Here is a 22994-nt window from a genome sequence, read left to right on the forward strand (position 1 = left end):
GGCGTCTGTGTACAGGAAACCTGGCTGTAAATGTAATTGTAAATGCTCCCATCTGTGTCCTCATCTCAGCGAGAAAAGCCTTAAATTCAGAGTGATTTTGCTTTTTTTTGTGTGTATCTTTTTGCGTTATGAGGCATGTTTCAGAAACCAAAACACACGCAGGATTACTTTATCCAAATTACTTCATTACTACATGCGCTGGGAGTGAACAAAGGGAAAAATTGTGTCTCTCTGTATTTTAGATAGAGCTTTAAGACACAAATTACTCGTTGATTTAAAGCTTTTTTTTGTTTACGTCACAGAATATTTTAATATTTGTAGAATTTCTACACGATGGTTTATGAGTCATCTATAGAAATGATTACTCCCCTGTGTAAAATCAATGTTAAAGACAAGGGCATACATCATGTTTTAAACACTGCCATGATAATTTGTCGTATTTTCTGTAAATATCTGTTTATATTTTACTCATAATCACACAGAAACGTCACCCTGCCTATTTTACGGTCTTTATTTAGAGGTATATCTAAAGCACAGCGAATGAGGACTCAGCAGCAGAGTGTTTTTTTGTTTGTTTGTTTGTTTATGTTTACATTCATCAGCAAATCTTTGTTGTTCCGTGGCCCGTGTCTGTGAGTGCTGTGGTTCTGTACGCATCTTCAGACGCTGTGGGCGCCGGATGAGGTCAGATTTTATGGATTTGAAAAGCTGCTACCGTTTTTATTTATTTTTTGTAAAATCCCTGTTTATTTACACTATAACGAGTGTATACTGTGAGGATCCGGAGTGCAGGCTATGAGAGTGCAGTAAAAGGACTAATTAAGAGTCTGATTGCCCTTAAAGTGTCCCGGGGGGGTGCTTTCATCTCTCCGTGTGGCCTCGGTCGGCCCGGAGGTGATGGATGCAGCTCCTTAGCACAGTTGTGTGTAAATGCTTTTAAAAATGCACTCTTGTAGTACGTCTGTTTTTGGTGATGATGATATTTTCTTAAAAAAAAAAAAAAAAGGCTAAATATTAAAGCAGCAATCGCCCCTTCATTTTAATCATCACGTTATTTTTTTCCCATGTGGAGGCGTAAAGCAATGAGAGCGTAAGTTAAGTGCACTTTGTAGCGTTACTTAACCCCCAAAATGCACAACCCGAACGCCCTCCAACAGTTTCCGTGTCCCTGTATGTTTTTACTACAGCGTTCTGTACAATAGTCAACGTGTCTGCTGTACATACAACAACTTGCTGTCCATTCTGTACAGTTCTGATATTTGTCTAAATGAATAGTAGGCTATGTTTAATAGTATAATCCGTTTTAAGCAGGTATCATGTCAAAACTGTGCGACATCTATTGAAGACAACGTGTTATGGGCCACTGGCAATACATACTATATGTAAATACGATTTTATTTGTGCTACATTGTATAATTTATTTGTGCTCGTTCATAATACCAGTGAGAATACAATCCTTTTTTTGGCAACTTCTGATCTGCAGAGGACTTTATTTGAACAATGTGTTTTTCTCTAAAGAAGAAAAAGAAGAAGAAGAAGAAGAAGAAAAACAAATAAAAGAAAAAAAAGTTCTCCTCTTTCCTCTCCACTGTGATGGGGAGCTCACGCAGAGGCTTTCTGAGATGCTGCCTGTCTGCAGGAGGATCACAGACTCTAAACATCAGGATCTCTCCACCTATAGCCGACGGGCATCCCAGCAGACAAGTGTGTTGAGGTCAAAGGTCGCCTCCTGGCCAACCCCACCGCTCAACCTCTGACTGACTGTAGCCTATTTTGATCCTCTTTCAGATGAATAACTGTGACTTTGCATCATGAATAGTATATTATTTTGAATGTAATCTAGAAGGACGGGGACCTTTTTTGAATGTAATCTATCTTTGGGGGAGGGAGTGAGGGAGGGAGGGGAGAGGGGGGGGAAGGGGGCGTTAATAATTTTTTTGTAAATATATGGTAAAAGAAGAAAAAAGATTTTCATTCCTGCACAGATAACAAATTTTACTTACTGTGTGAATACAAAGAGCGTGTGTGTGTGTGTTTGTGCGGATTTGCACATACATCTGAATGCAAGAGTGTGTGTATGTGTGTGTGCGTGTGTGTGTGTGTGTGCGCGCGTACCCTCCTGGCAGATTTAATCCTGCTTTAATCAGCCAGTTCTATCAATCAATTCAATGCTTTGTGCATCATGTGAGTAGCTTATCCACAATTAATGGAAATGTTCCTTGTGATACTGTGCATTTAATAAAGGTGGTATGTCTTACAATACGTTGATGGGTTTTTTTGTGAGTAAGTTTGATATGATCACTAGCTGAAGCCAAAAGGGGGCTGGCATCTGGCCATCTGAGCTATGAACTAGCAGTTAGCATACCATAAAATATATTTTGGAACATGGCGGCTCCATCACGTTATAAATAATCTGCCAAGAAACAAGAAATGTCTTTACTCTCACTTTTGTTGTCATTAGATATGTTCGACATACTGCAACAGTGTAAGTTAGTGGAGACTGTCTCTTTGTACATTGCCACTGCTATAAAGTTTGCTGGCCCTCAGGGCCCCAATCTTGCCTGCCTACCCTGCTGGTATGTAGCGCCTCTGCCTCTTTATACTGCAAGGTGAGTGAATGAGGCTGGTTTCATTCAAACACGAGAGCCAGTGCTTAAAAGGTAAACTGACCAGTTAGTACTTGCTATTGCTGTCACTTATCAGGACTGAAGGCCTTAACCCCACTCAAAACAGGTTTAACTAGCCAGCAGATCACTCGGTCATTAATAAAGTTGGGCATTCCCCTTCAGAATAAAGATTCTACAATCTGCTCCAGATGTCAGTGTGTAACTTATTGTTCCTGCAGCTTTTGCTTCTCAGACTCTGTCCGCACACACACACACACACACAGGCAGATTGTCTGCTGAAATGTGATTGACATTCAATCTGTGTTGTTTTTTGTGGTGTCAGGCTTCTTTAAAAAGAACCAGCTGCCCAACATGTGTGGCGGTAGGTATCCGGTAGCCACCATTTGTTTCTAACAATATCTACTGAGGAGTGACAAGGACAGCTGGTCCAAAGGACTCACTCACTCACACACACATACACACACACACAAGGACATACCAGCTCCAGTCGTGTGCATATTCCTGGTATATTATTATGCCTACCTTGGTGTCCGCTGGTTGTGAGGAAGCTCAAGAGAATGCAAAGAGTGGGTCAGTCCATCCATCAACTCCCAGGGACGTTGTCCACACCAGATTTATCTCATGTCCTGGTGGACCATGGACCTGGTGTCCTCTGAGGGACACTTCACCGTGTGCTGCAGGAAGAATACATACAACAACCCACCTTTTGTTTACTAACAAAAAATATAGTAAACACTTGTTGTACAACTCTGCAGGACAGAAATCTACTTACCTATGGTAACATTAAGCCGCCAGCAGACACCACAACGTATGCAAAATATGTTTAAACCCCAGTACGAATCAACAAAATAACACAAGGTGCAGAACGCATGGTGGTCTGTTGCTTTCATCAAAAGCTGTGTGCAGTTTATATTTATTGTATTCTAAATTTACATTTTAAAAAAAGAAAAAAAAAGTCTGCCCATATTCTTAGAACCATTATGAAAGTTAGCGAACAAATTCAATATACATCTCAATGTATTTTACATTAGAGGGTAAAAGTATAGGCATGAAGGTGGCATGATCCATTATCAAGGCTGAAAAGAATCAGAAAACAAACATGAATAAATAGAAAGTGCTAGCTGTAGCAGAAAAAACAAAAAAATAAAAACTGAAGGTGGAAAGTCTCCTGATGTCCAGTAAAGAAAACCAAACAAGCATGTGGTGACACTGTGCCTGTGCATGAGCAGAGTGTGGAGGATCGAGCCTGGCGCGTGTGTGTACTCTAAAGGTAAACCGAGCCTTAACAGCTTAGAACTAAACATCAGGATGAGCTCGGTGATGAGCTTTTTTTTTTTTTCCAGGTCCTACTTTTCATCTGATGCAGGTCGTCACAGATAAAAAAAAAAAAAGACAAAGAGTGGAGCTGAGAAACACACATTTCAGCAGCGTTTCTTCAGACGCCACCGCAGAATCCAATTGTTACTCCTCATTTAAAGAAAACCTAACCAAATTTTTTGCAGGTGAGTTTGTCAATATGTCTGCGGCAGCCTTTTTAAAAACAGCTGAAAGCTTTGGGATATTTAATAAAGATTTTAATGACAGAGTCATTAAAAGTCATGCACGCTGCAAATAACTGCATGCAGTAGTTATGGTAACCCATCCAAGCACTTTTTATTTATTAATAGTCATAAACACACACAGCAGCTTCATCAGAGGAGTCTGTGTCCTCTTGACTTTTGAATGTGGAGTATTTATACGGAGAGCCGTTTGCATGTCACAGGAAGCAAAGGTCTGCCACAGCTGCCTGTAACATTTACCTGTTAAAGAAAAGTTATGTGGATTGATTATCAACTTCATATATATCTTATATATATTTATATATATCTCTCTCTCTCTTTTCTCTCGCTCACTCAGTTGCTTTTGCGCACTCGCACATTTATCCTACTTGCTCTCATTGATTTTTTTTTTTTTTGTTTACAACGTAACAAATATGGTGACAGGCCTGAAATTACAATCACCAAAAAACAAACTCAGAAAATAGAGGAGGGAGAAAGGAGGGCGAGGCCAGGGAGGACTGCTGCTGCTGCCGCTGCCAGCTGCCCGTCACTGGCAGTTGCAGCACAGAGGACACAGTCTGCTTGATGCTCGGACATCAAAGAGGAGGCGGCGGAGGCTCCTTCCCCGTAGAGCTGCTCTCTCTGAGCTGGAGGTTCTCCAGCGCCACATCTAAAGGCATGATATCCACGCAGCCCATGGCTCCGAAGTCGGCGAAGTCTCGGCGCTCGTCCTCGTCGGAGGAAGAGCTCTCCTCGTGCATCAGCGTGGACAGAAGCAGCTCCTGGACGAACAGGCTGCGGTCGGCTCGCTCTCCTTCTAGAAACTGCCGCTCTGCTTCCGACATCTTAGGCTCATTCAACCTGAAGGAAAATTAAAGTTAAATTTACTGACGTGATAAAACAGACACATAACAACCCACTAATACAAACTCTTCCGACTCACCGTGCTAATAGGAACTGGGAGCTGTGGGATGAGGATGAGGGGTTGCTTTCGCCCACTGTGGCGGTGTTGGCAGTTGCTGTGCTGGGTGCAGGGATGGTGGTACCAGTGTTTCCTGGGTTGTTGCTGCGTCGCGTCGCGTGCCGGCCCGTCTCCACTTGCTGCCGTGCCGCCTGAGCCTGCTGCCGCTCCAGCTGCAGTTGCATCTGGAGCTGCTGGAGCTGGGAGGCTGAAGGCCCTGATGAGTTTATTTGCCCCCCTGCGGCACGCCGCACACCTGACAGCTGAGACAACAGCTCTGCAGGAGACAAGGGAGAAAAAAAAAAAAACAGGTTTCAGAACTGGATGTTTGATGTTCTAAACAAGTCAGATATCAAACTGCCTGTAATTGAAGTTCTGGTTTAAACATTTCCTGACTTTTGTTGAGGATAATTCTATTCTATTTATATAGCACGTTTTACAATCAAAAATGTCTCTGGGTGCTTCACAGAAACCCAGAGCCTGAACCCCCGAGCACGCAGACAGTGGCAAGAAAAAACTCCCTTTTAACAGGAAGAAACCTTGAGCAGGACCCGGCTCATAGGGGAGAATAAAATGGAGCTAAAAATACATCACAAAGGTGGATTACTTCAACATATGACTCACTAGATGACTATTTTTTGCACAGAAAAAGCATCTCATTCAGTGTTCACTGTGTCAGAATAAGTTGATCTAGAGATAACATGGTTATGTAAATATTACTTTTTGCACCTTTGTGCACAGAATCAATGATAGATGACTTAGTAGCATAAATTAATTTGTTTGGTGTGAGTTTGTTTTTGTCTGTCATCACCTCCAACTTCAGTTGAGTGTTGAAAAATGTGGAGTGTTCCCCCCACCCCCGATCCTCACCTGCAATTGGGTCCATTGCCTCTCTGTTACTGGGGGTGTAGGTTGAGCTCTGTGATGAGGAGGACGAAAGCCCCCCCGTGGAACCGCTAGTAAAGTGCATATTCGTCCGCCGCGCTCTCGGCCCGCCCAGGCCTCGTCCGGGGTGGAACATCCTGCGTACGTGTCGGACGCTGCTGGACTCATCGTAAACAGGGACGGTTAAGGTTCAAATCTCATTTTTAAAAAAATCAAATGCAAAAATTACGCAGACACAACTGTGGGAAGACAGAGAAAGGATATTAAATCTCTTGGCGCTCTGTGTTCCAGAGTAAGGTGAGCTGTGAAGTCGTCTGTGACGTGGTTGGGGTCCCCTCCTGGCAAGGCAGCACATATTGGACAGATCTGGTGTGAGAGAGAGAGAGAGAGAGAGAATCATGTTTTAATAGGTCTATCAATACAATCACAAGTAAATATTCGATGTAATTATCTGCAAATCAATAGACTGCATGTGGGTCAGCTTCTCGAACAGGGAGTAGGAGCCTTTAACTCTGGTGGACATCACTGTTCCAGTGGTCTGTGGTGGTCTGCCAAAGAATAAACACTACAGGCTGGTTCTTTTTCTCCTCATCATGGTGACAGACTACCTGCTGGCCAGCCAATCAGGTGTCAGCACTGTTAGCAGCAGCCTGAGCGCTCTGCCTTGCTTTGCTCAGACAGCACTCATAAAAATGTCTCCTAGATTATTTCAGCTGATTGAGGAGAGGAGGACTCGATAGCACTAACAGTCGGAAAACAAAAATTAGGCTTGTCCACTAACCAACTAGAGCTGCCGACAAAAATAGAGACAACACTTAAGATTAATCCCTGTGTGCATGCATTGTACTCACCACCTCCGTGGAAGTCTCTGAATGCTCTGAGGTGACATGCTCCTGTAAGGATGTCTCTGTGAAGCCCATCTTGCCACAGTATGGACACGTGAACGACTGCGGCTGTTCTACTGAAAACGTGTCTCCTCCATAATACAAGTCTGCAAGAAGTCAGTGAAACACACCTTCATTTATTAATCTGTAATCACACCATGAAGTGCCACACGTTTCTACAACAGGTCCTTACCATAGTCTACCCTGGTTAATATACACTGCATGGGGTGTTCTGTGGTGTGTCTCGTTGTCGTGGCTCCACTCTCGTAGCAAGATGCACACAGGTCGTAGTCGTAGCAGATTAAACACTTGAACCGTCTTCCTCTAAAGTTGCCCTTCAAACACGCATCACAGCTCACACCTGTGAGAAAACACAGGAAATAAATGAGTGAGAAACATGACATTAAAGGTACACATTCCTTATGACTGTGGCTGTGAGGTGCACTGTGAGAGAGACATCTTTATCGGCAGGCCTGGTCTCACTTATGCAAGCATGTGTTTTGGAGTGGCACCAACCCACAAGTGCTAGCAGTGAAAAACTCCAGCATTCCAGTTAACTTCACAAGTAACTCAGAGACCTGACACACACATCTGAAAGCTGTTTTCATTAAAGCTCATTTATAACAAATTCTGAAGTAGCATACTGACCAGATGGGTGAAATTACTACTACTCCCTCAAACACTGCTGCTCACAGAACTGGTTAAATTCTATAAGACATCATTCTGACATTTCACAGAAGGTGAAACCCTGCTTTTTTTGTAGGACAGTATGTAAACAAGAATTTTCTCTGACCGATCTGACATTTTATAACAATAAGCTTCAAAGCATACAATGAGAATGTCCATAGCAAACACTGTCCCTAACAAATAACTCACCTCTTTTCAGCTATGTGTGTTGATTAAAGGTTTGGTTAATCCACAGTACTTTATACAGACACTAATAAAAAAACTTGGTCTACTTCCTGCACTAGACTATCAACTACAGGACAAGTAAACAGGCTGATAAGTACTTTTATTGTCCTACAAAGAAGGAAAAGTTTTTCAATAAGCTCATCTGGGCTGTAGAAGCTAGCTAACTCTATTGTGCCAATGTTTGCATTGTGGTTCACCTTGGTAGCCTCCGAACTAGCATTATGTAGTGAGTGCAAAAGTAAAATTTACAGCTTAAATGGAAAACGTACCCAAAAAAAAATCCTTGCTAGCCAGTAGCCTGGTAGCTAGCTCACTTAGTGACTGGTTTATGGTTTGAGGCCTCAGACATTCAGTGTTCTTCTTGATGACAGTGCATTAGCTAACAACAGTATGTGACAGGACGGGACAGTATGGCGCTAATTTAATAGCTACAAGGTATTAAATTGTCAGCTAGCTAAAATGTAAGCGTATGATTATGATAGCTACACAAGCGTACACTTTTGGTGTACAAACATAGAGGCAATGAGTGCGATATAAAGTCACAACTACACCGACTCCTAATATTAGCATTCATTAGCTTGCTTGCTAGTCCAGCTAACGTAAGGTAACGCTGTACCTAGCAACGGCTAGCCGCTAAGCTCCGCTGTGCTGCCGTATCACTGCGACCAGTTTCAGTTAAGTTATAACCGCTAGCATCAAATTAGTCAACTTGGGACATACGTGTGCGGCAGAGATACTGACAGACAACATATACACGAAGGGACAAGCCTGGAAACACGCCGCGAAAAGCGCAACTTAAATAGGCACTTTGCGAAGCTAGCCGATGAGCTAGCCGCTCAGGTAATGTAGCAGCCGAGCTGTTTATGAACTCACCCTCATGTCGGGACATCCTACAAACAGCGGCGCAGCCCCTCCGCGGGCTCCCCAGCGCGTTCAGCGGGACACGAGGCAGTTTTTAGACACTAAACCGGTAAAAATCCTTCACCTCGTCTCTTTTTCAAGCAAGATGGATCCCCCAGCAGCTTACAGTTTGAACTGCTTCCCCCTCCCAGAGTGTCACTTGCCTGCACCGGCCGGCCAGCAGGCGGCGCTCTCCGACATGAAATCACCTCGGTCTGGCTGCTGGCTGGGTGATCTGATGCCCTCAGCCATGTCTCACAGCTGTTGTTGTTGTTGTTGTTATCAGTTCTTTTTCCTCACATTTCAGCTTTTAACACAATTTTCCTTTCATTTATAAGTTAAGGAAGAACAGTCCAGTGATGTAATTATTATTTATCCTGTTTTCACATAAGTGCGACCTATAGTATGTCCACAGTTGCACATTTTAGTGGCCTCTTTTGTCTGATCTGTGGTCCCCCAACCTCATTTTCTACCTCCAGCACTGCAGGAGCAATTTCTTACATTTTATAAGATAAAAAAATCTCTCTACATATGTTGTATAATCTGAACAGCAACAACACAAAAGGCCTGTTGTCATAAAAAGTCTTTATTTTTTTGTACATAAGATTCATTTCTGTGCTGATGAGGACACAAACCAGTGCATTACAATGAACTCTTCACAGCAGTGTAGAAGGCTGGGCTGGCGTATATAAGCCCAATATAGCCATACAATCAGTTACACATTAATTAATGGACATGTCAACAGTGGATGGTGAGAGCGTGAGAAGTCAAATATTCTTCACATTTTCCCCCAAAAATAATAGAATCTCCTCTAACATACTGTGTGTGGTGGCTGTGCAACATCTGGAGACACAAACAAAGCAGAGGACCTGAATGAATAAGGCACTGTGTGTACCGCTTATGGAGGGACGGTGAGCCTGCAGGTGGAGCTTTACAGTGAAACCCCCCCCCGACGGAGGCGGAGGAAACTGGTGACATATGCTTCTAATACGGCTTCTAACCCTCTTATTTTTGCACATTAAATTTGGCATATTGTCTCAATCAACCTTTAACATTCACAGCACAGTCATACAACAGGTTTGAAGCATCATTTTCAGGCCAAGTAGTGGATACAAACCCTCATCTTTATGTATATTTCACAACAGAATCATTTCATTTTTCATCAAAATAGAACAATATTTACATATTTGCATCAGCTCTGCAGATAAGTTTGTGTCAAATCATCACTCATGATATTTGTAGCACCTGAGCAGGAAAAAAAACAAAACATTAAATTATATGCAAACACATCTATGTACATTGTTTTTTAAGCTTTACATCTGTGAGCACTTGTATTTACAGTACAATCAGAGTTAGGGTTTTTCTTTTTGAAGGAGTTCATGGTGACATTAAAATTACAGACTGCTCCATTAAAAAAGAGGCTGTAAGGATGTGCCATGTTACGTTCCATGAAAACAAACTGCTATAAAATGCTAAAGGATACAGTGTTTATTTAAAACTAATCAAGCAAATAACACAGAGTGTTAAAGAGTGTAAGCTATCAGACAGACTGCTCCAACGTGAAGAAGCTTCACATGATGTCCTGTCAGGCCTGTCAGGGCCTGTAAGGCGGTTTTAGGCCACTTTGGGTCCTCTGTGTGAAAAACCTGAGATCTTTTACTGTTTCCCCTCTGAAGTGCAGCTTCCAAAGCTTTAGTACATCTGCTGTATGTGACACAGATGGATGCTACTTTGCCAGCAGACTCCTGACACGGCGATGGCTTCTTCTTCCTCTTCTTGAACCTGACTCAGGTGTGTACTGCATACTTTGTGAGAACAAATAATGTTTGCAAATACTTCATAGTATTCAAGGTACACTGTGCACAGAAAAAAAAATATTTACAAACATTATCTGATGCACGCTGACGTAGAAAACAGTGATGTGTCTTCCAGGTAGACGTAATGTGTCTGTGCACTGAGGTGTCTGTGGCGCCTCCTCCGTCTGACTCCTCCAGCTGTCTGGAAACCTCAGTTCATCATCTCCTCCTTTGAGTAGTCCCTGGATTTTCTCTTGAAGAAACCCAGCTAGAGGAGCAGAAAACTCAGTCAACTCTGGGAATATATACTTACAAGGTGCGATTGATAAGTGTGTGGCCTAACGTAGAAGGAAATGAGGCATACAGTTCCCATTAGCGGGTTATTTAGATTACCTCAAGAGTCCATATTAAAACCACCATATGGAGACTATTTTCTGTAATTAGTCTTAATATCTTCATCAATCTTAATTAATTAGCTGTTTCACCCTAATCCTATGCTAAGCTATGCTAGCCATAATCCAGTTGTGGGCTTATATTTTACATCAACAAAGCAAAACGTCACAGAACGGACGGATTGAGGAAACATTACCCTCCAGAGGATGAAGATGACCAGAGCCAAGATCAGCAGACCTATCAGGATGCTGAGGATGATGATCCAGATAGGGATCCCTCCTATAGTCTCTTTAGAAACCTGGACCCTCATCTGGTTTACACACACACACACACACACACACACACACACACACACACGTAGTGTAGAGTAAATATACACATTTGAGCATTTATTGAAAAACAAAAAGGGTAACCATGGCGACTTACACTTCTGCTCCGGTGGTCCTTGTGCAGTTCAAACAGTGCGCTGTCTTTGATGGACAGACTTCCATTCACTATCATGTGCAGACTGGAAAACTCGCTCTGTAAAGGTTGAACCATCTTTGAGTCTTTGCTTTGCTGTACGCCTGCTTCAGACTAAAATAAGCAGCGTGTGTCTGAACCTACCTTGATAAACGTGGGTTTCCACACTCTGAACGTGACGTTGACGTGACTGGTCTTGACTTCAGGGATGGAGCAGCTGAACGACTCACACGGTGTGTGTTCACAGCTCTGCACAGTGAATGGAACACAGTGAAGACCGGGCAGGAACTTTCAAGGGTTTTAAAAGCTCACCACTCACCAACAGGTAGGTGCTCAGAGACTCCGGCTTCGGTTTGGGTGTTGCAACATTAGCTGAATTAATGTTTTCAGGGTTGATCTTGTGCCTAAGGTCACATTCCACCTGCAGAGGAAGAACAACATGAGGGTGGGTCTGGTTTTTAGAAGCACTCTGTGTGTTTTCATGGCGTGTGTGCAGATACCTGTGGGCTTGTAGTGACACTTGTTAGGTAAAGTAAATTGTTCTGCAGAGGAGAACTATGAGGATACGTCACTTTAAGGTTAAGGGGTGGCGTCAACATGTCAGCTGACCTGTCCACCTGAGGACAGAGAGCCAGAGAGGGTCAGCATCATCTGGAACACCAAACACACCATCATTTATTTACGGCGTGGTGCAGATGTTACCGTGTAGCTGACGTTGACCTCCTCTCCAATCATCCTGGTGTCATTGATATGAGAGGCGTACTGTTCACCCTCCTTCACCACGATGTGCTCCTCCACAGACGTCCTGGAAGACAAACAATAAATAAATATTAACATGTAGTAATTAAACCATTTTACCATATTAGAAGAAGTAGAAGTAGCCTTCTAAAGCTGATAAAGCAACATCCAGACATCCATTCTGAGTGCTGAGTCTGTAAAACATCACCTGTTTAAATGACACATTTTACAGAACATATCCAAAGGGTCAAAGGTCAAGTATCTGTGCTAACTGTTGCTATTAGCCATGCTAGCAGCAGCAGTGGAAAAGTTGCTACCAGAAGTTGATTCCTGCACATAAAGTGCCTGACTTTGCATCAATGCTAATTTTAGGACCCTCATCATCGCTTTTTAGTGAAGAAACATGCGATGTTATTACTCCAGCCTGTCAAGCACGGTGTTATTTCATCTGCTTTTCCTGCTTTGATAAGTCAAATGTTGAACAGCGGAATCGAGCGTCGGAACCGTTCCCTTATTGTTTCCACATCTACTCACACTTTGAATGTGAGTCCAGCTTCATACTTCACCGGGATGGTGATCAGCTTGGCGTTGTCGCTCAGGGTGGAGGCGAGCTCCTCACTGTCACTGTGGGGGAATAACACACACAAAATAAAATGCATAGTGTGCATTCTTAAGGCAAAAGGATACAGATAGAATAAGGGAGCTGACTAACCTTGTAGCCATCACATTGATCTGAATTTTATCCTCAATATGTTTGGTATTCACCTCAAATTTCACCTTAAAATCTTCCTGTTGATATGAGATCGTGGTTAATAAGCAGCAAAGACCATACAGATATATATGTATATATTATACAGGTGACATGTGCAGGACAACTGAACAAACCTCTGCGTTGTTTCCCAGGAATGGATAACCAACAGCACACTCCACCTTTGTGTGATTCAGAGTGCAATCCTTCTCTGGCTGCAAATATACAAACACTGTCACACACGTTTCTTTGTAGAGGGAGGAGCAGAGAAGCGAGAGAGAGAAAAGAACTCACCTCGACTTTGACGTAGTTGATATTAGGTGTGAAGGTGATGATGACTTTGGTGTTGTATGCGTTGTCCTTTTTGTTTTTGACGTTAATGTTGACGTCAATCTTGTCCTTTTGATTTACACTGATCGTCATGCTGAAGAGAGGGAAAAGAAATCAGTCACCATGTCTGGCTGTGATGCACAGATCTCACCACAAGGGTGCAGTCACACACTGAAATGGTTAGCAGCTAGGAAACACTTGGGACATGTCAGAATAAGAGAAAAGGTCCCTCTGTAGTCCACTCACCTTTTCATATCAGACTCTGCTTTGAGGGCGAGGTCAGTGATACACTTCTCATCACCTCCACAGTCCACTAAAGGAATCTACACATACATAAAATACTCATCACAACTTAAAAAATGCTTTTTTTTGTTTATTATTTGAATTTGTAAAGCGTCTCAATGTCTTAAAAGTTGCAAAAAATATTGACATGTGAATAAAAACTGGCCTCTTTCTGCTGTGTATGTGTTTGTACTCTTAACAGAAGAGGATGCATTCAGATGACCTTCACTTCCCATGTGTTTAGCCCCCTGTGAGTGTCACAGTCACATTTGTTCTCATTCTCAACAGCCTCCCACAGGACTGTTAGGATCAACAGCGTCCACTCTCCCAAGAAAGAGACGTGAATATCATCAGCAGCACGATGTCAGGGGAAAAATGGCAGCTTCCGTTTGATGACTTCCCCTTTCTTTATTTCTCCTATGTGTGTGTGTGTGTGTGTGTGTGTGTGTGTGTGTGTGTCCCTTCTCTTCCTTACAATAACAATAACAGGAGAGGTCCTAATGACGCTTCCTCGCCTGCATAAAGTGCATCGCCTCTATGACAGTATCTGACACTGAGGGGAGTCAGGATGTGCCGCGGCCTTTAAACACAACACATGTGTCCTGTGTTTAGAAGTGAGCGTCTCACACACACACACACACACACATACACACACACACAGTCTTATATTACTATGTAGAATTCTCCTGCTTTATCTGGAAACATCACTCATTACAACAATTATCTGAAAACCCCTCTTGTTAGAACAAATATGCACGTAGGAGTGTGGGAACATGGTGCTGGCTGTTGGTGTTGAAACAATAATGCAGACCGAAGGAAACAGTGAAGGATGGCAGTCAGCTGTTGCAGATGCTAATGTGCTGTAACAGCAGTATGATCGGAGCCAGAGAAGAAAGCCCCACTAGTGGATTATAAAGACAGACGTAGGATGTTGAAGGCGAGCTTCAAATCCTTTCTGTCTGTGACTCTAAATCTTCTGTTTGCTGTTATTTTGGCAAAGTAATTGACTAAAAACAGACTCATGTGACATGACATTAAGTGGTCTTACTGTCTTATTGATAGATTTGGGAAGGCTTTCATCCAGGACCGGGCCTTGGTCCTCATCAGCTAGTCCAAACTCTAAAGACACCATGAGAGGATCTCGGAAGTCCAGCCGGTTCTGAGACACAAAGGAAGACAAACAGTGAAGAAGAGGATGAGAGCATGAACCAAAGGGACTTCAAGGCATTTAAATATGCTTTTTAAGAAGATTAAGTTACCACTAAAGAGCTTTTTTCCTGAGATGGAAAAGTGCATAATGTCATTGGCCATTAGATGCTTATATTGTGGATAATGTACAAAGTCATAACTGTTTGTAAATGTGCACAGAACTCTCTCAGTTTGAAAGCATTCAGATGCATCCTGCTGCTGAAGGTTTTAAATAAACCCAGAGGAGAGGCTGGTGCAGCGCAAATAGCAGAGAGCAACAAACCAAACCCTGCACATGTTGACCAATGTATGTAAACAGAGAGGAGCCAAGAGCACCTACACCCCTAGACTTAATGGTCCCATAAACCTGTGGGTCATCATGGAAGAAAGTTTGGGTGAATCGTCTCCTGAGGCTGCTCATGGTAGGATGTGGCATTCCAAGCATCAATCTATTGATCCCACCTGCCTGTGTTATGAGTCCAGGCTGCTGCAGCTGCTGCTGCTGCTGGGGTAAAGCCCGGGGAATGCTTTTCTAGCACACTGTGGGCACTTGAATACCAATCAATCATGATTGGAATTCTTGCTGAACATGTCAACATGATAAGAAAAGAAGTTTTCTGATTTCGTAACCTTGGCGATGAGCCTTTTGGCACAAGAGAGATCAATCGAAAACTACTACCTCTGCTGTTCCTAGAGCTACAACACGTGGCTGAAACAGCAGCCGGATCCAGCAGAATAACTGTGTGAGGGTAAAGGACCTCTAAGTGTGTGAAACATGACACGTTTTGAAAGAGCTGCATCACACTGAGGAATATTTTAAAGGCGATGCCAGGCATAAACATAAACCTCAGAGGGATGAGGAGTAAAACATGACTGCGTCTCATTGTGTGTCACACAGCTGCTGTCAGATCCGTTCAGGTTTGGGTTTGGTCCATCTTGGACTCAGGGAGACATCGATGTGGTTCTTCTCGCCCCTGGGACACATTTTTGTGACCCCTGAAGACCACTGCACAAACCGGCCCACTAGAACAGAGCAGGTATTCATGCTCAGCACACACAACAACAACAGCTGTTTCCACTGATTAGTTCCCCCTTTCACTCGGCCCGAGGGCGACTAATCAGAGAAATCCATGGCTGGATGGAGAGACCACATGGCTTTACAGTAGGTGGAGCGGTGGCAGCAGTGTGATGAACGGAGTGCAGCAGAAATCTTCCTCTACCTGGATGGTCCCTTTGTCACATTTACGAAACACCTAATTCATTTTCTTATTCACCCTCATTCTAATTCTCTCCATGACTCTGCAGATAATTTATCACTCATGGCGCTGAACTCCTATTGCTTTGATCAGGACGGGCCTGTTTCATGTTAGAACCGTGGCCTCTTCCTGCTCTGCTTTGTCCCGTCTCCTCTCTGGCCAGCAGCCCTGAAACACATTTATATTTCCAGCAAGAACAAGAAAGATCAGAGTACTTGCCGACATAACGAAGGTCTCATTCATGCATTTTCTCTCTCTGTCTTTGATAGAGAAGCTCCTGGTAACCCTGCGATCACTTTTACTGTCAGTGCCTTCAAACGAAGCCCTGGCTTTTGCACGCAGAGCATCCAGAGTTATATTGTAGCGGATATCTGGAGCAAATAAATGAAAAACATGTAGTGAGGAAGACGAATCATGCTGGAGTCAGGGTCGTTGGATGCTGTCTTCTCTCACCTGCAGCAGCGGTTAAATCCTGCTTGTCAGATTTGATGCTGTAGGAGAAGCAGAACTTGGTCACCACACATACGGATTTGCCGTCACCCTGTTTGCAGAAGTGCTGAGACTGCTGCAGGTTTATTTTAGCAGGGTAGAAGGTCATGCTGGCATACAGCTCTGCAACATCTCTGGACCTGGTCAAATGAGATAAAGACACCAGTTCTCTTATTCATAAATAGTAAAGACAACAAGCTGCCCCAATCTGCCCCAGAACTTAGAACACCCCTGAATTAAACTGTAGCAAATAACACAGCTCCACCTCAACCGGCTACATCTGTAACATGCTAATTACACTCATATGCACATGTGAGTGTTTCTCAAAGGAGGAACCAGATGCCTCTTGAGTAGAAAACTTGGCTTTCACTCTTTCCACCCAACCGTTAAGCTTTCTGAAACTCCAGTCCAGGAAGAACACCAGCCAGCAGCCAAATCCTATTTAAACTCTGAGCCACTTGGGAGACGGAGTTTTCACACAGCTTAGCTGAGCCTCTGCCAGTGGAAGCAGTGGGAGAAGGTCTAAGATGTTAAATCATGGTGTGGGCTGATGTTTCAGGGTCTCCAACAGAGAAGAATGTAGCTGTGGGTTTTTTTTTTTTTTTAACAGAGAGATCATTAGGAAGTTGTTGGTCTCCAGCCTACATGCCCAGTGGGACGAGTACAGCTGTCTAAACCTCGAGTAGGAACAATGCAAAGCGGACGTGTAAGATGACTGAAGTGGAATGTGTAGTTTTAGGAGTGGATGTTATTATGAGGAGTGAGGATGGGCCACGTCTCACCAGAAGAGTGACGCCCCTCCCAGACCTCCTATGGTGACATCTGTGATTCCATCTCCATTTAGATCCATGACTCCATGTATGGACTGGCCGAAGAACTTCACTTTCTCACCATCACCTCCTGCAGGGATTCGCTGAAGGACAGTGGAGCATGTTAGAGGAAGTATGTGTTTTAGATGTTTACAGCTCAGACTCAGTGTCTTTACCTGCACATATTTCTCCTTCAGAGACTTGTTTTCTCCATGATAGATGTAGACTGCCCCTCTGTGGTCGTTCTCAAAGGGCGCACCGATCGCCACATCGTTAAGCCCATCGAGGTTGAGATCTGACACTGCTGCAATGGCTGTGCCAAACCGGGCGCCGCACGGCTCGTTCTTATTCGTGCAGCTGGCCGTGCTGGCGGTACAACAGGACTGATTGACAGGCTTCAGAGTAAACTCGTGCTGGAACTGGCCGTCCTGGTAAAATGAAGCAAAAAACAAGCAATGATGACACCTCTCCGTGTTGTGATTGCAGAAGTCTCCCCTCTGAGGCTCCGTACCTGCCCGAGCTTGTAGACGTAGACCTGTCCCTGCTCGTTCTTCTCTGAGCCCATGTACATCGGCGATCCGACCAGAAGGAGGTCAGTGTATGAATCTCCATCCACATCCACGGTCTGCAGGACGCTGCCAAAGTAAGAACCAATCTGCACAGAGGAACCAGACCAACCGTCAGCATCTGAAGCATCAATCATACTTCACATCACATTTGACCATTTAAGCTCATCACCTGCTCTCCGTTCAGCGTCTGCGATATGACGATGTCCTTCTTCTCATTCAGACGGTAGATGACCACGCGGCCTCTGTGGTTGTACCGCGGCGCACCGGCGATGTACAGCACCCCGTTCGGGGTGGATGCTGACTGAACATCATACCCTGCAGAGAGCACACACAGGCGTCATCAGGGATGTGTCGAGAAGAATTTACGACGTCACCAGGAGAAAACACAACCTGGCTGTCGTGGTGAGACATTTTTAAATGCAGCTGTTTACATCTGAATGTGTGGAGGAAACTATAAAACACACACACACAGACACACAGCTCTGCAGTCTGACCATTAAATACAAGCTGGTGCCAGCAGCTGAGTTTACAAGCCTGGTCCTACCAGCGCTCCATCTAATGACATGTTGATTAAATAACTTGATATTAAGATGCTGCCGTTGCTTTACAAACCATAAAAGGCAGCAGGATGGGGGGAAGCATATGTGTGTGACACACAGACAGAGAGAGAGGAGCATCTGCTGTCAGAGAGAGACAGATTACATATCTTTCTCCTCCACACAGCAGAAACTATATTTAATCTGCAGCTCATTTAATCCCTTTGTAGCTTTTATTTAACACCGAGACTTTCAAAATAAAAAGCTCACATTTTGCACCTTTTGTATTATGCAATAGATGAATTTAGTTAGTCAGCTTCAGGCTGTGAAATGTGCAGATTGTTTGGATTAAAATGAGACTAAAGGACCTCGAGCTGTCATCAGTTTGTGTCTCAGGCTTACTTTAAGTGTAGAGAGGAGATCACAGATAAAACAGTGACGTTTGAAAGAACCATTTTCGTCCTTCAGAGCAAATGTTTAGTCTGAGCTTCATGAATTTAAATAACCTGAAGCACATGTTCTGACTGAATGTATGTCTCTTTAAACAAATGTGTTTCAGCCATTTTCAGACTCATTAAGTCTTGTGAGAGTGCACTCACCAATGTACCCGGCCAGTCGTTTGTAACCGGCCTCAGTCTTCGGGTCAGACAACTGGGCTTTCCCTGCAACCATTGATCCTGCAGCCGTATGCATCACCACAGTCCCGTTCCAGTCGTACGCGCCCACTGCTCCCAGTAACACACCATCCTATAAGGGAGATTAAAGATAATAAAGACAAATGTTTCACCTTAAAAGCTATTTAAGTGGAGGGGCAGAGTGTAAGTTGTTTGTTTACAACAATTTTTTTAACGTATTTAGTTTAATATCCACCAGATAAAGTTATTTTGAAGGCAATAGGACACATATTTATTAGATTTAGGTGAAGAAATAAAGAAATGTTTAATGCAAAACATTTTTTCACAATTATTGACACGCTAAAGATACGACACTTAAAGGTAGAGTAGGAGATTTTGAAAACTCAGTGAGAGTCAGCCAGATTTCGAAAGTAAACACATGCCCCTTTCTCTCGGAGCTCACCCCGAAGCCACGCCTCCCAATCACATGGACGCGCATTACCTGAAGACGAGCTGCGGTCTGTGACTTCAGCCATCATGCACGTACCTCTCTGGGGCGCGCAGAGCAGGAAGAGAGTGACAACCAGCCAATACTCCGTGCAGGGTCCACCCGGAGGATTGGCTGATGTTTTTAGTGTTTTATAGCTTCCACAGATGATTCATATTCTTCCTTTTAAAGCCAAACTGCCGAACTAATTGGTTGCTATCGGATTGTAAAGAGAAGTTCCACTAATTTAACAAAAAGTGCATCAGAATGAAATCTCCTACCCTACCTTTAATCACAACATGGAAATAAATACGTAAAAAGCATAATAATACATGACTTTCCCCTAGAAGAAACTGATCTAATAGGAATGGGAGGGGTCACACAGGACATTAGTCAGACTGAACTGCATCGTAATGGTCATCACATGTTTCAGTAACAGGCGTGTCTGCCTGAATGAGCCACCTCTCACTCAGTAATCAGTGTACACAAGGTGACAAACATGAGCCAGGAGCAGGAAGAGGGGGCGCAAGAAGGGATCCTGTTTGTTTTTACATACACGTAAAGGAAATACCCTCTGAAGTGTGTGAAGGAACAAAAAGAAACAGCCCTCTGATTCACTCCCCTCTCTGACTGACCGACTGCTGGCGTGTTTGCCTCAACTTTGTCCTTCCCATCTCTCTCCGTCTCTCATGCAATGAGACAAAAACAGACACCAGTCTGCGAGGAGGACAGAGAGGCTTTGTGTGTGACCGAGGTGAATCACCAAAGAGCCGTGATGCACCAGAGATAACACGGAGGCAAAGTGTCTGGATGAGTTCAGTAGTTGAGTAAACTTCCACGGCAATGTATACAACACCTACACTCTGATCCAAAGATACGAATGATTCAGCTGTATGTTTGGCGAAGTCTGGTTCCTTTAGTCACTGACTTTTTACTCCACAGACACTGGTGTGTGTGTGTGTGTGTGTGTGTGTGTGTGTGTGTGTATGGATCCCATGTAAGTAATTCGATTTACACTTACTGTAGAAGTGTGTGCACTGAATCCTGTTTGGCTCATCTCCATCTCAAAGGAAGAGGTGTAATTACCGGTTGTAGCTGAAGATAAGAACGTTGAGTTTAGTTACATATGAATAAAACATAAATGAAATTCTTAGGTTGACTGATGCTAAGCTAACCAAGCTAAAAGAAAAAAAGACTCTGTGTTTACCTTCCAAAGCAAAAATCCTGCTTCCTAGCGTGTCCACGATGTTCACCAAAGCAAACTCATCAGCCACATTGAAGAAGTGATCTTTCAGCGGCTGACTGGAGATATTCTCAATCTCACTGATAAACTTCTGCACTTCTGCAGCACTTTTGTTCTGACGATTGTAGTCCCCCAAAACCTGGAAACAAACAAACAAACAAAAAATCTTTGTTTCTACATCCTTATCTTGGAGGGTCAGAAAAGAACACATCAGATCACATGAGAAAGGCTTGTACTCACAGCGATGCCAAACCTCTCGATGTCGTCCTTCTCACAGTTTCCGATGACCTCGTTTTGATCAAAGGAGTCATGTGACTCTCCATCCGTGACGATCACCATGACCTTCTTCACCCCAGGCCGCGCACCTCGGTCTGCCATGAAAGCTTCCTTCCTGGTGGCCAGAAAAACTCGCTTGCTTTAAAATTGCTTTAAAACCCTTAAGACTTACACCTCATGTGGTCCATGGTCGCCCACACGAGGGGGCGGGGCTAACGCTGCGTACCTGGCAGTGTCAATACCCTTGAAGGTCATGGTCTTGAAGCCGGTCTGCTGAGGAAGTTCTTTGACAAATTCCAACAGATCAGGCGTGTTGTCAAACTGGCTCAAGTTGACACGGTGGGTCACAGTCTCACCGTAGGACACGATACCCACCTACAAAACACACACACACACATTTATCCTGCAAACGTCATACATTAAAATAATTTCCCACTCCTCGGCTGCAGCTGTCAGACAGTCTGCAGAGGATGTGGCTGGGTTCGATATGACACAATGTTCTTTATACAGGAGGCAGAGGACTTCTGCAGCCATGGAAGATGTGACTTTCAACCGCTGGGCTCCACAGCGAGACAAGTTTCCAGTGTTTCCCCGTGTGGAAAAACCTCAACACCAAATCAGAGCAACCATAATAAAAACTAATCACCCACTCAGAGAGCGATCCAAGGGGAAGAGGACAGAAATACACTGGAGGTACACATTAGTAAGACAGAGGCTGAAGCCTCTAGTTCATGAAGTCAGCTTTATGAAGAGAACTTTGAAGCTATTCTTACACGTGGAAAGTTCCATCATGGAGGGAAGCTGGCAGCAAACAGAATATTCCTTCATTCATCCTTTTTTTAAAGTCAGATTAATGTTACATAACCAGCTGACTTATTCATACAGTCATATGTTTAACACTGACTTGTGAGAGCTTCGGTCCGATCTCAATTTTCGCAAGGAAGCGCTTCAGGAAGTCGATGATGCTGGACCACGGGTAGATACTGTTCGATCCGTCCAGAACGATCACAATGTCCAGCTCCTTCCCACACTCTGCAACAAAGCCACAAATCAGAGTTATTAAAAGTTTTTCAATATCAAACCATAAACGCTTTAAGTTGCTAAATCCAAGAAAAATGACATATTATTTCCTGTTTATTGGCTGCAGACGAGGCCGGAGGAATAATCAATTTCAGCCACCTGAGGCAAGACCCAGTTTCAGTATAGGCTGTATTTAGAGATCCAAAAACAGATTTTCCTTCACAAGCTGCTGGTTTATCTCCTGATTTTAATATGAAGACCATAATATTGGTTAATTATCCAACTGAGGCCACAGCATAAGAGGACTTATAGTAGAAAGTCTGGTTGCTGAGCAGAAGGCTGAATGTGTCAACCAACAACTACTGTACATAATACACTAATAAAATGTGATAGAACTCCAACCCAAAGGACTTAAACTGTCTCTTTAAGGGGTCAAAAAATATCTGAACTAGTGAATATAAGTACAAAAAGTCCTCAGTAACAGCAGCGGTCCTCCTGAGTTCAGTATCCACCCGCGGGGTAAACAGATTAACAGTCTGCTGAGCAGTGGTTTTAAATCTGATTTAGACTGCATGCAGACATAAAAAATGCACCAATGAGCTTTTCTCACTTGAGGCAACAAATCAAGTGAACATGAAACATGAAAACCTTATTTACATGATCAGCACTGATAAAAACATGCTCATAAAACACCTGGGACGTGGGATGTAAATGCTCTTTGTCACTGAGACGTATTGTGTGTGTGTGTGTGTGTGTGTTAGCCGGGCTGTTTACTCTGCAGGCCTTTCTAAGCTGCTTCCTTCCAGGGAAGCTGCCTGCAGGCCCAGTAAACTGTCTCCTAACTTGGGCATACTACACAGCAGCGGGCTTTGGGCAGGGCCGGGCCAATGAGGGATGAAGGGTCGCAGACAAGTTTACATTAAGAAGAATGCTCTAATCTCCCTGTCTTTGCTCCGGGAGGGTGAGTTTGATGTCTGGGTTTTGGGTGGTACTACCACGAAGAGTAGATTATTATCTCATATCCCGGACAAGCAATTTGTACAGACGCTGT

The 22994-nt window shown here is 43.7% G+C and overlaps 2 protein-coding genes across 2 annotated transcripts in view; both read right to left on the reverse strand.

The window, feature by feature from the left end:
• Positions 1–3943: 3943 nt before the first annotated feature.
• On the reverse strand, positions 3944–8895 carry kcmf1 (potassium channel modulatory factor 1). The gene is made up of 7 exons (XM_028418678.1): positions 8681–8895; positions 7089–7256; positions 6863–7002; positions 6276–6377; positions 5997–6180; positions 5109–5403; positions 3944–5026 (listed from the first exon to the last, which is right to left on the reverse strand). Exons 1-7 carry the CDS (start codon positions 8694–8696, stop codon positions 4762–4764), a joined length of 1170 nt encoding a protein of 389 aa, XP_028274479.1. The 5' UTR covers positions 8697–8895; the 3' UTR covers positions 3944–4761.
• Positions 8896–9275: 380 nt separating this feature from the next.
• The window catches only part of itga1 (integrin, alpha 1), a 33443-nt gene continuing 19724 nt past the window's right edge, over positions 9276–22994 (reverse strand). Inside the window, exons 6-30 of the mRNA XM_028418139.1 lie at positions 21828–21955; positions 21150–21298; positions 20888–21038; positions 20612–20786; positions 20426–20499; positions 18903–19050; positions 17937–18082; positions 17710–17853; positions 17375–17626; positions 17172–17302; positions 16354–16529; positions 16120–16271; positions 14505–14615; positions 13421–13497; positions 13139–13268; positions 12982–13059; positions 12809–12885; positions 12631–12720; positions 12061–12163; positions 11859–11975; positions 11678–11779; positions 11503–11607; positions 11323–11418; positions 11093–11206; positions 9276–10771 (exon numbers count right to left, since the gene is read on the reverse strand). Coding sequence (XP_028273940.1) covers positions 10715–10771; positions 11093–11206; positions 11323–11418; positions 11503–11607; positions 11678–11779; positions 11859–11975; positions 12061–12163; positions 12631–12720; positions 12809–12885; positions 12982–13059; positions 13139–13268; positions 13421–13497; positions 14505–14615; positions 16120–16271; positions 16354–16529; positions 17172–17302; positions 17375–17626; positions 17710–17853; positions 17937–18082; positions 18903–19050; positions 20426–20499; positions 20612–20786; positions 20888–21038; positions 21150–21298; positions 21828–21955 — 3083 coding nt within the window. The 3' untranslated portion in view covers positions 9276–10714. The remainder of the gene's footprint in view (positions 10772–11092; positions 11207–11322; positions 11419–11502; positions 11608–11677; positions 11780–11858; positions 11976–12060; positions 12164–12630; positions 12721–12808; positions 12886–12981; positions 13060–13138; positions 13269–13420; positions 13498–14504; positions 14616–16119; positions 16272–16353; positions 16530–17171; positions 17303–17374; positions 17627–17709; positions 17854–17936; positions 18083–18902; positions 19051–20425; positions 20500–20611; positions 20787–20887; positions 21039–21149; positions 21299–21827; positions 21956–22994) is intronic.

Source organism: Parambassis ranga, chromosome 12, assembly GCF_900634625.1.
Source record: "Parambassis ranga chromosome 12, fParRan2.1, whole genome shotgun sequence".
Lineage (NCBI taxonomy): Eukaryota > Metazoa > Chordata > Actinopteri > Ambassidae > Parambassis > Parambassis ranga.

Excerpts from the sequence above, each read along its gene's own strand:
- kcmf1 (XM_028418678.1), bottom strand. Across the intron at positions 6,181-6,275 it reads ACAGAGCGCCAAGAGATTTA|GATGAGTCCAGCAGCGTCCG; the intron begins ATATCCTTTCTC and ends GTCCCTGTTTAC. Across the intron at positions 5,404-5,996 it reads GGCAATGGACCCAATTGCAG|AGCTGTTGTCTCAGCTGTCA; the intron begins GTGAGGATCGGG and ends TGTCTCCTGCAG.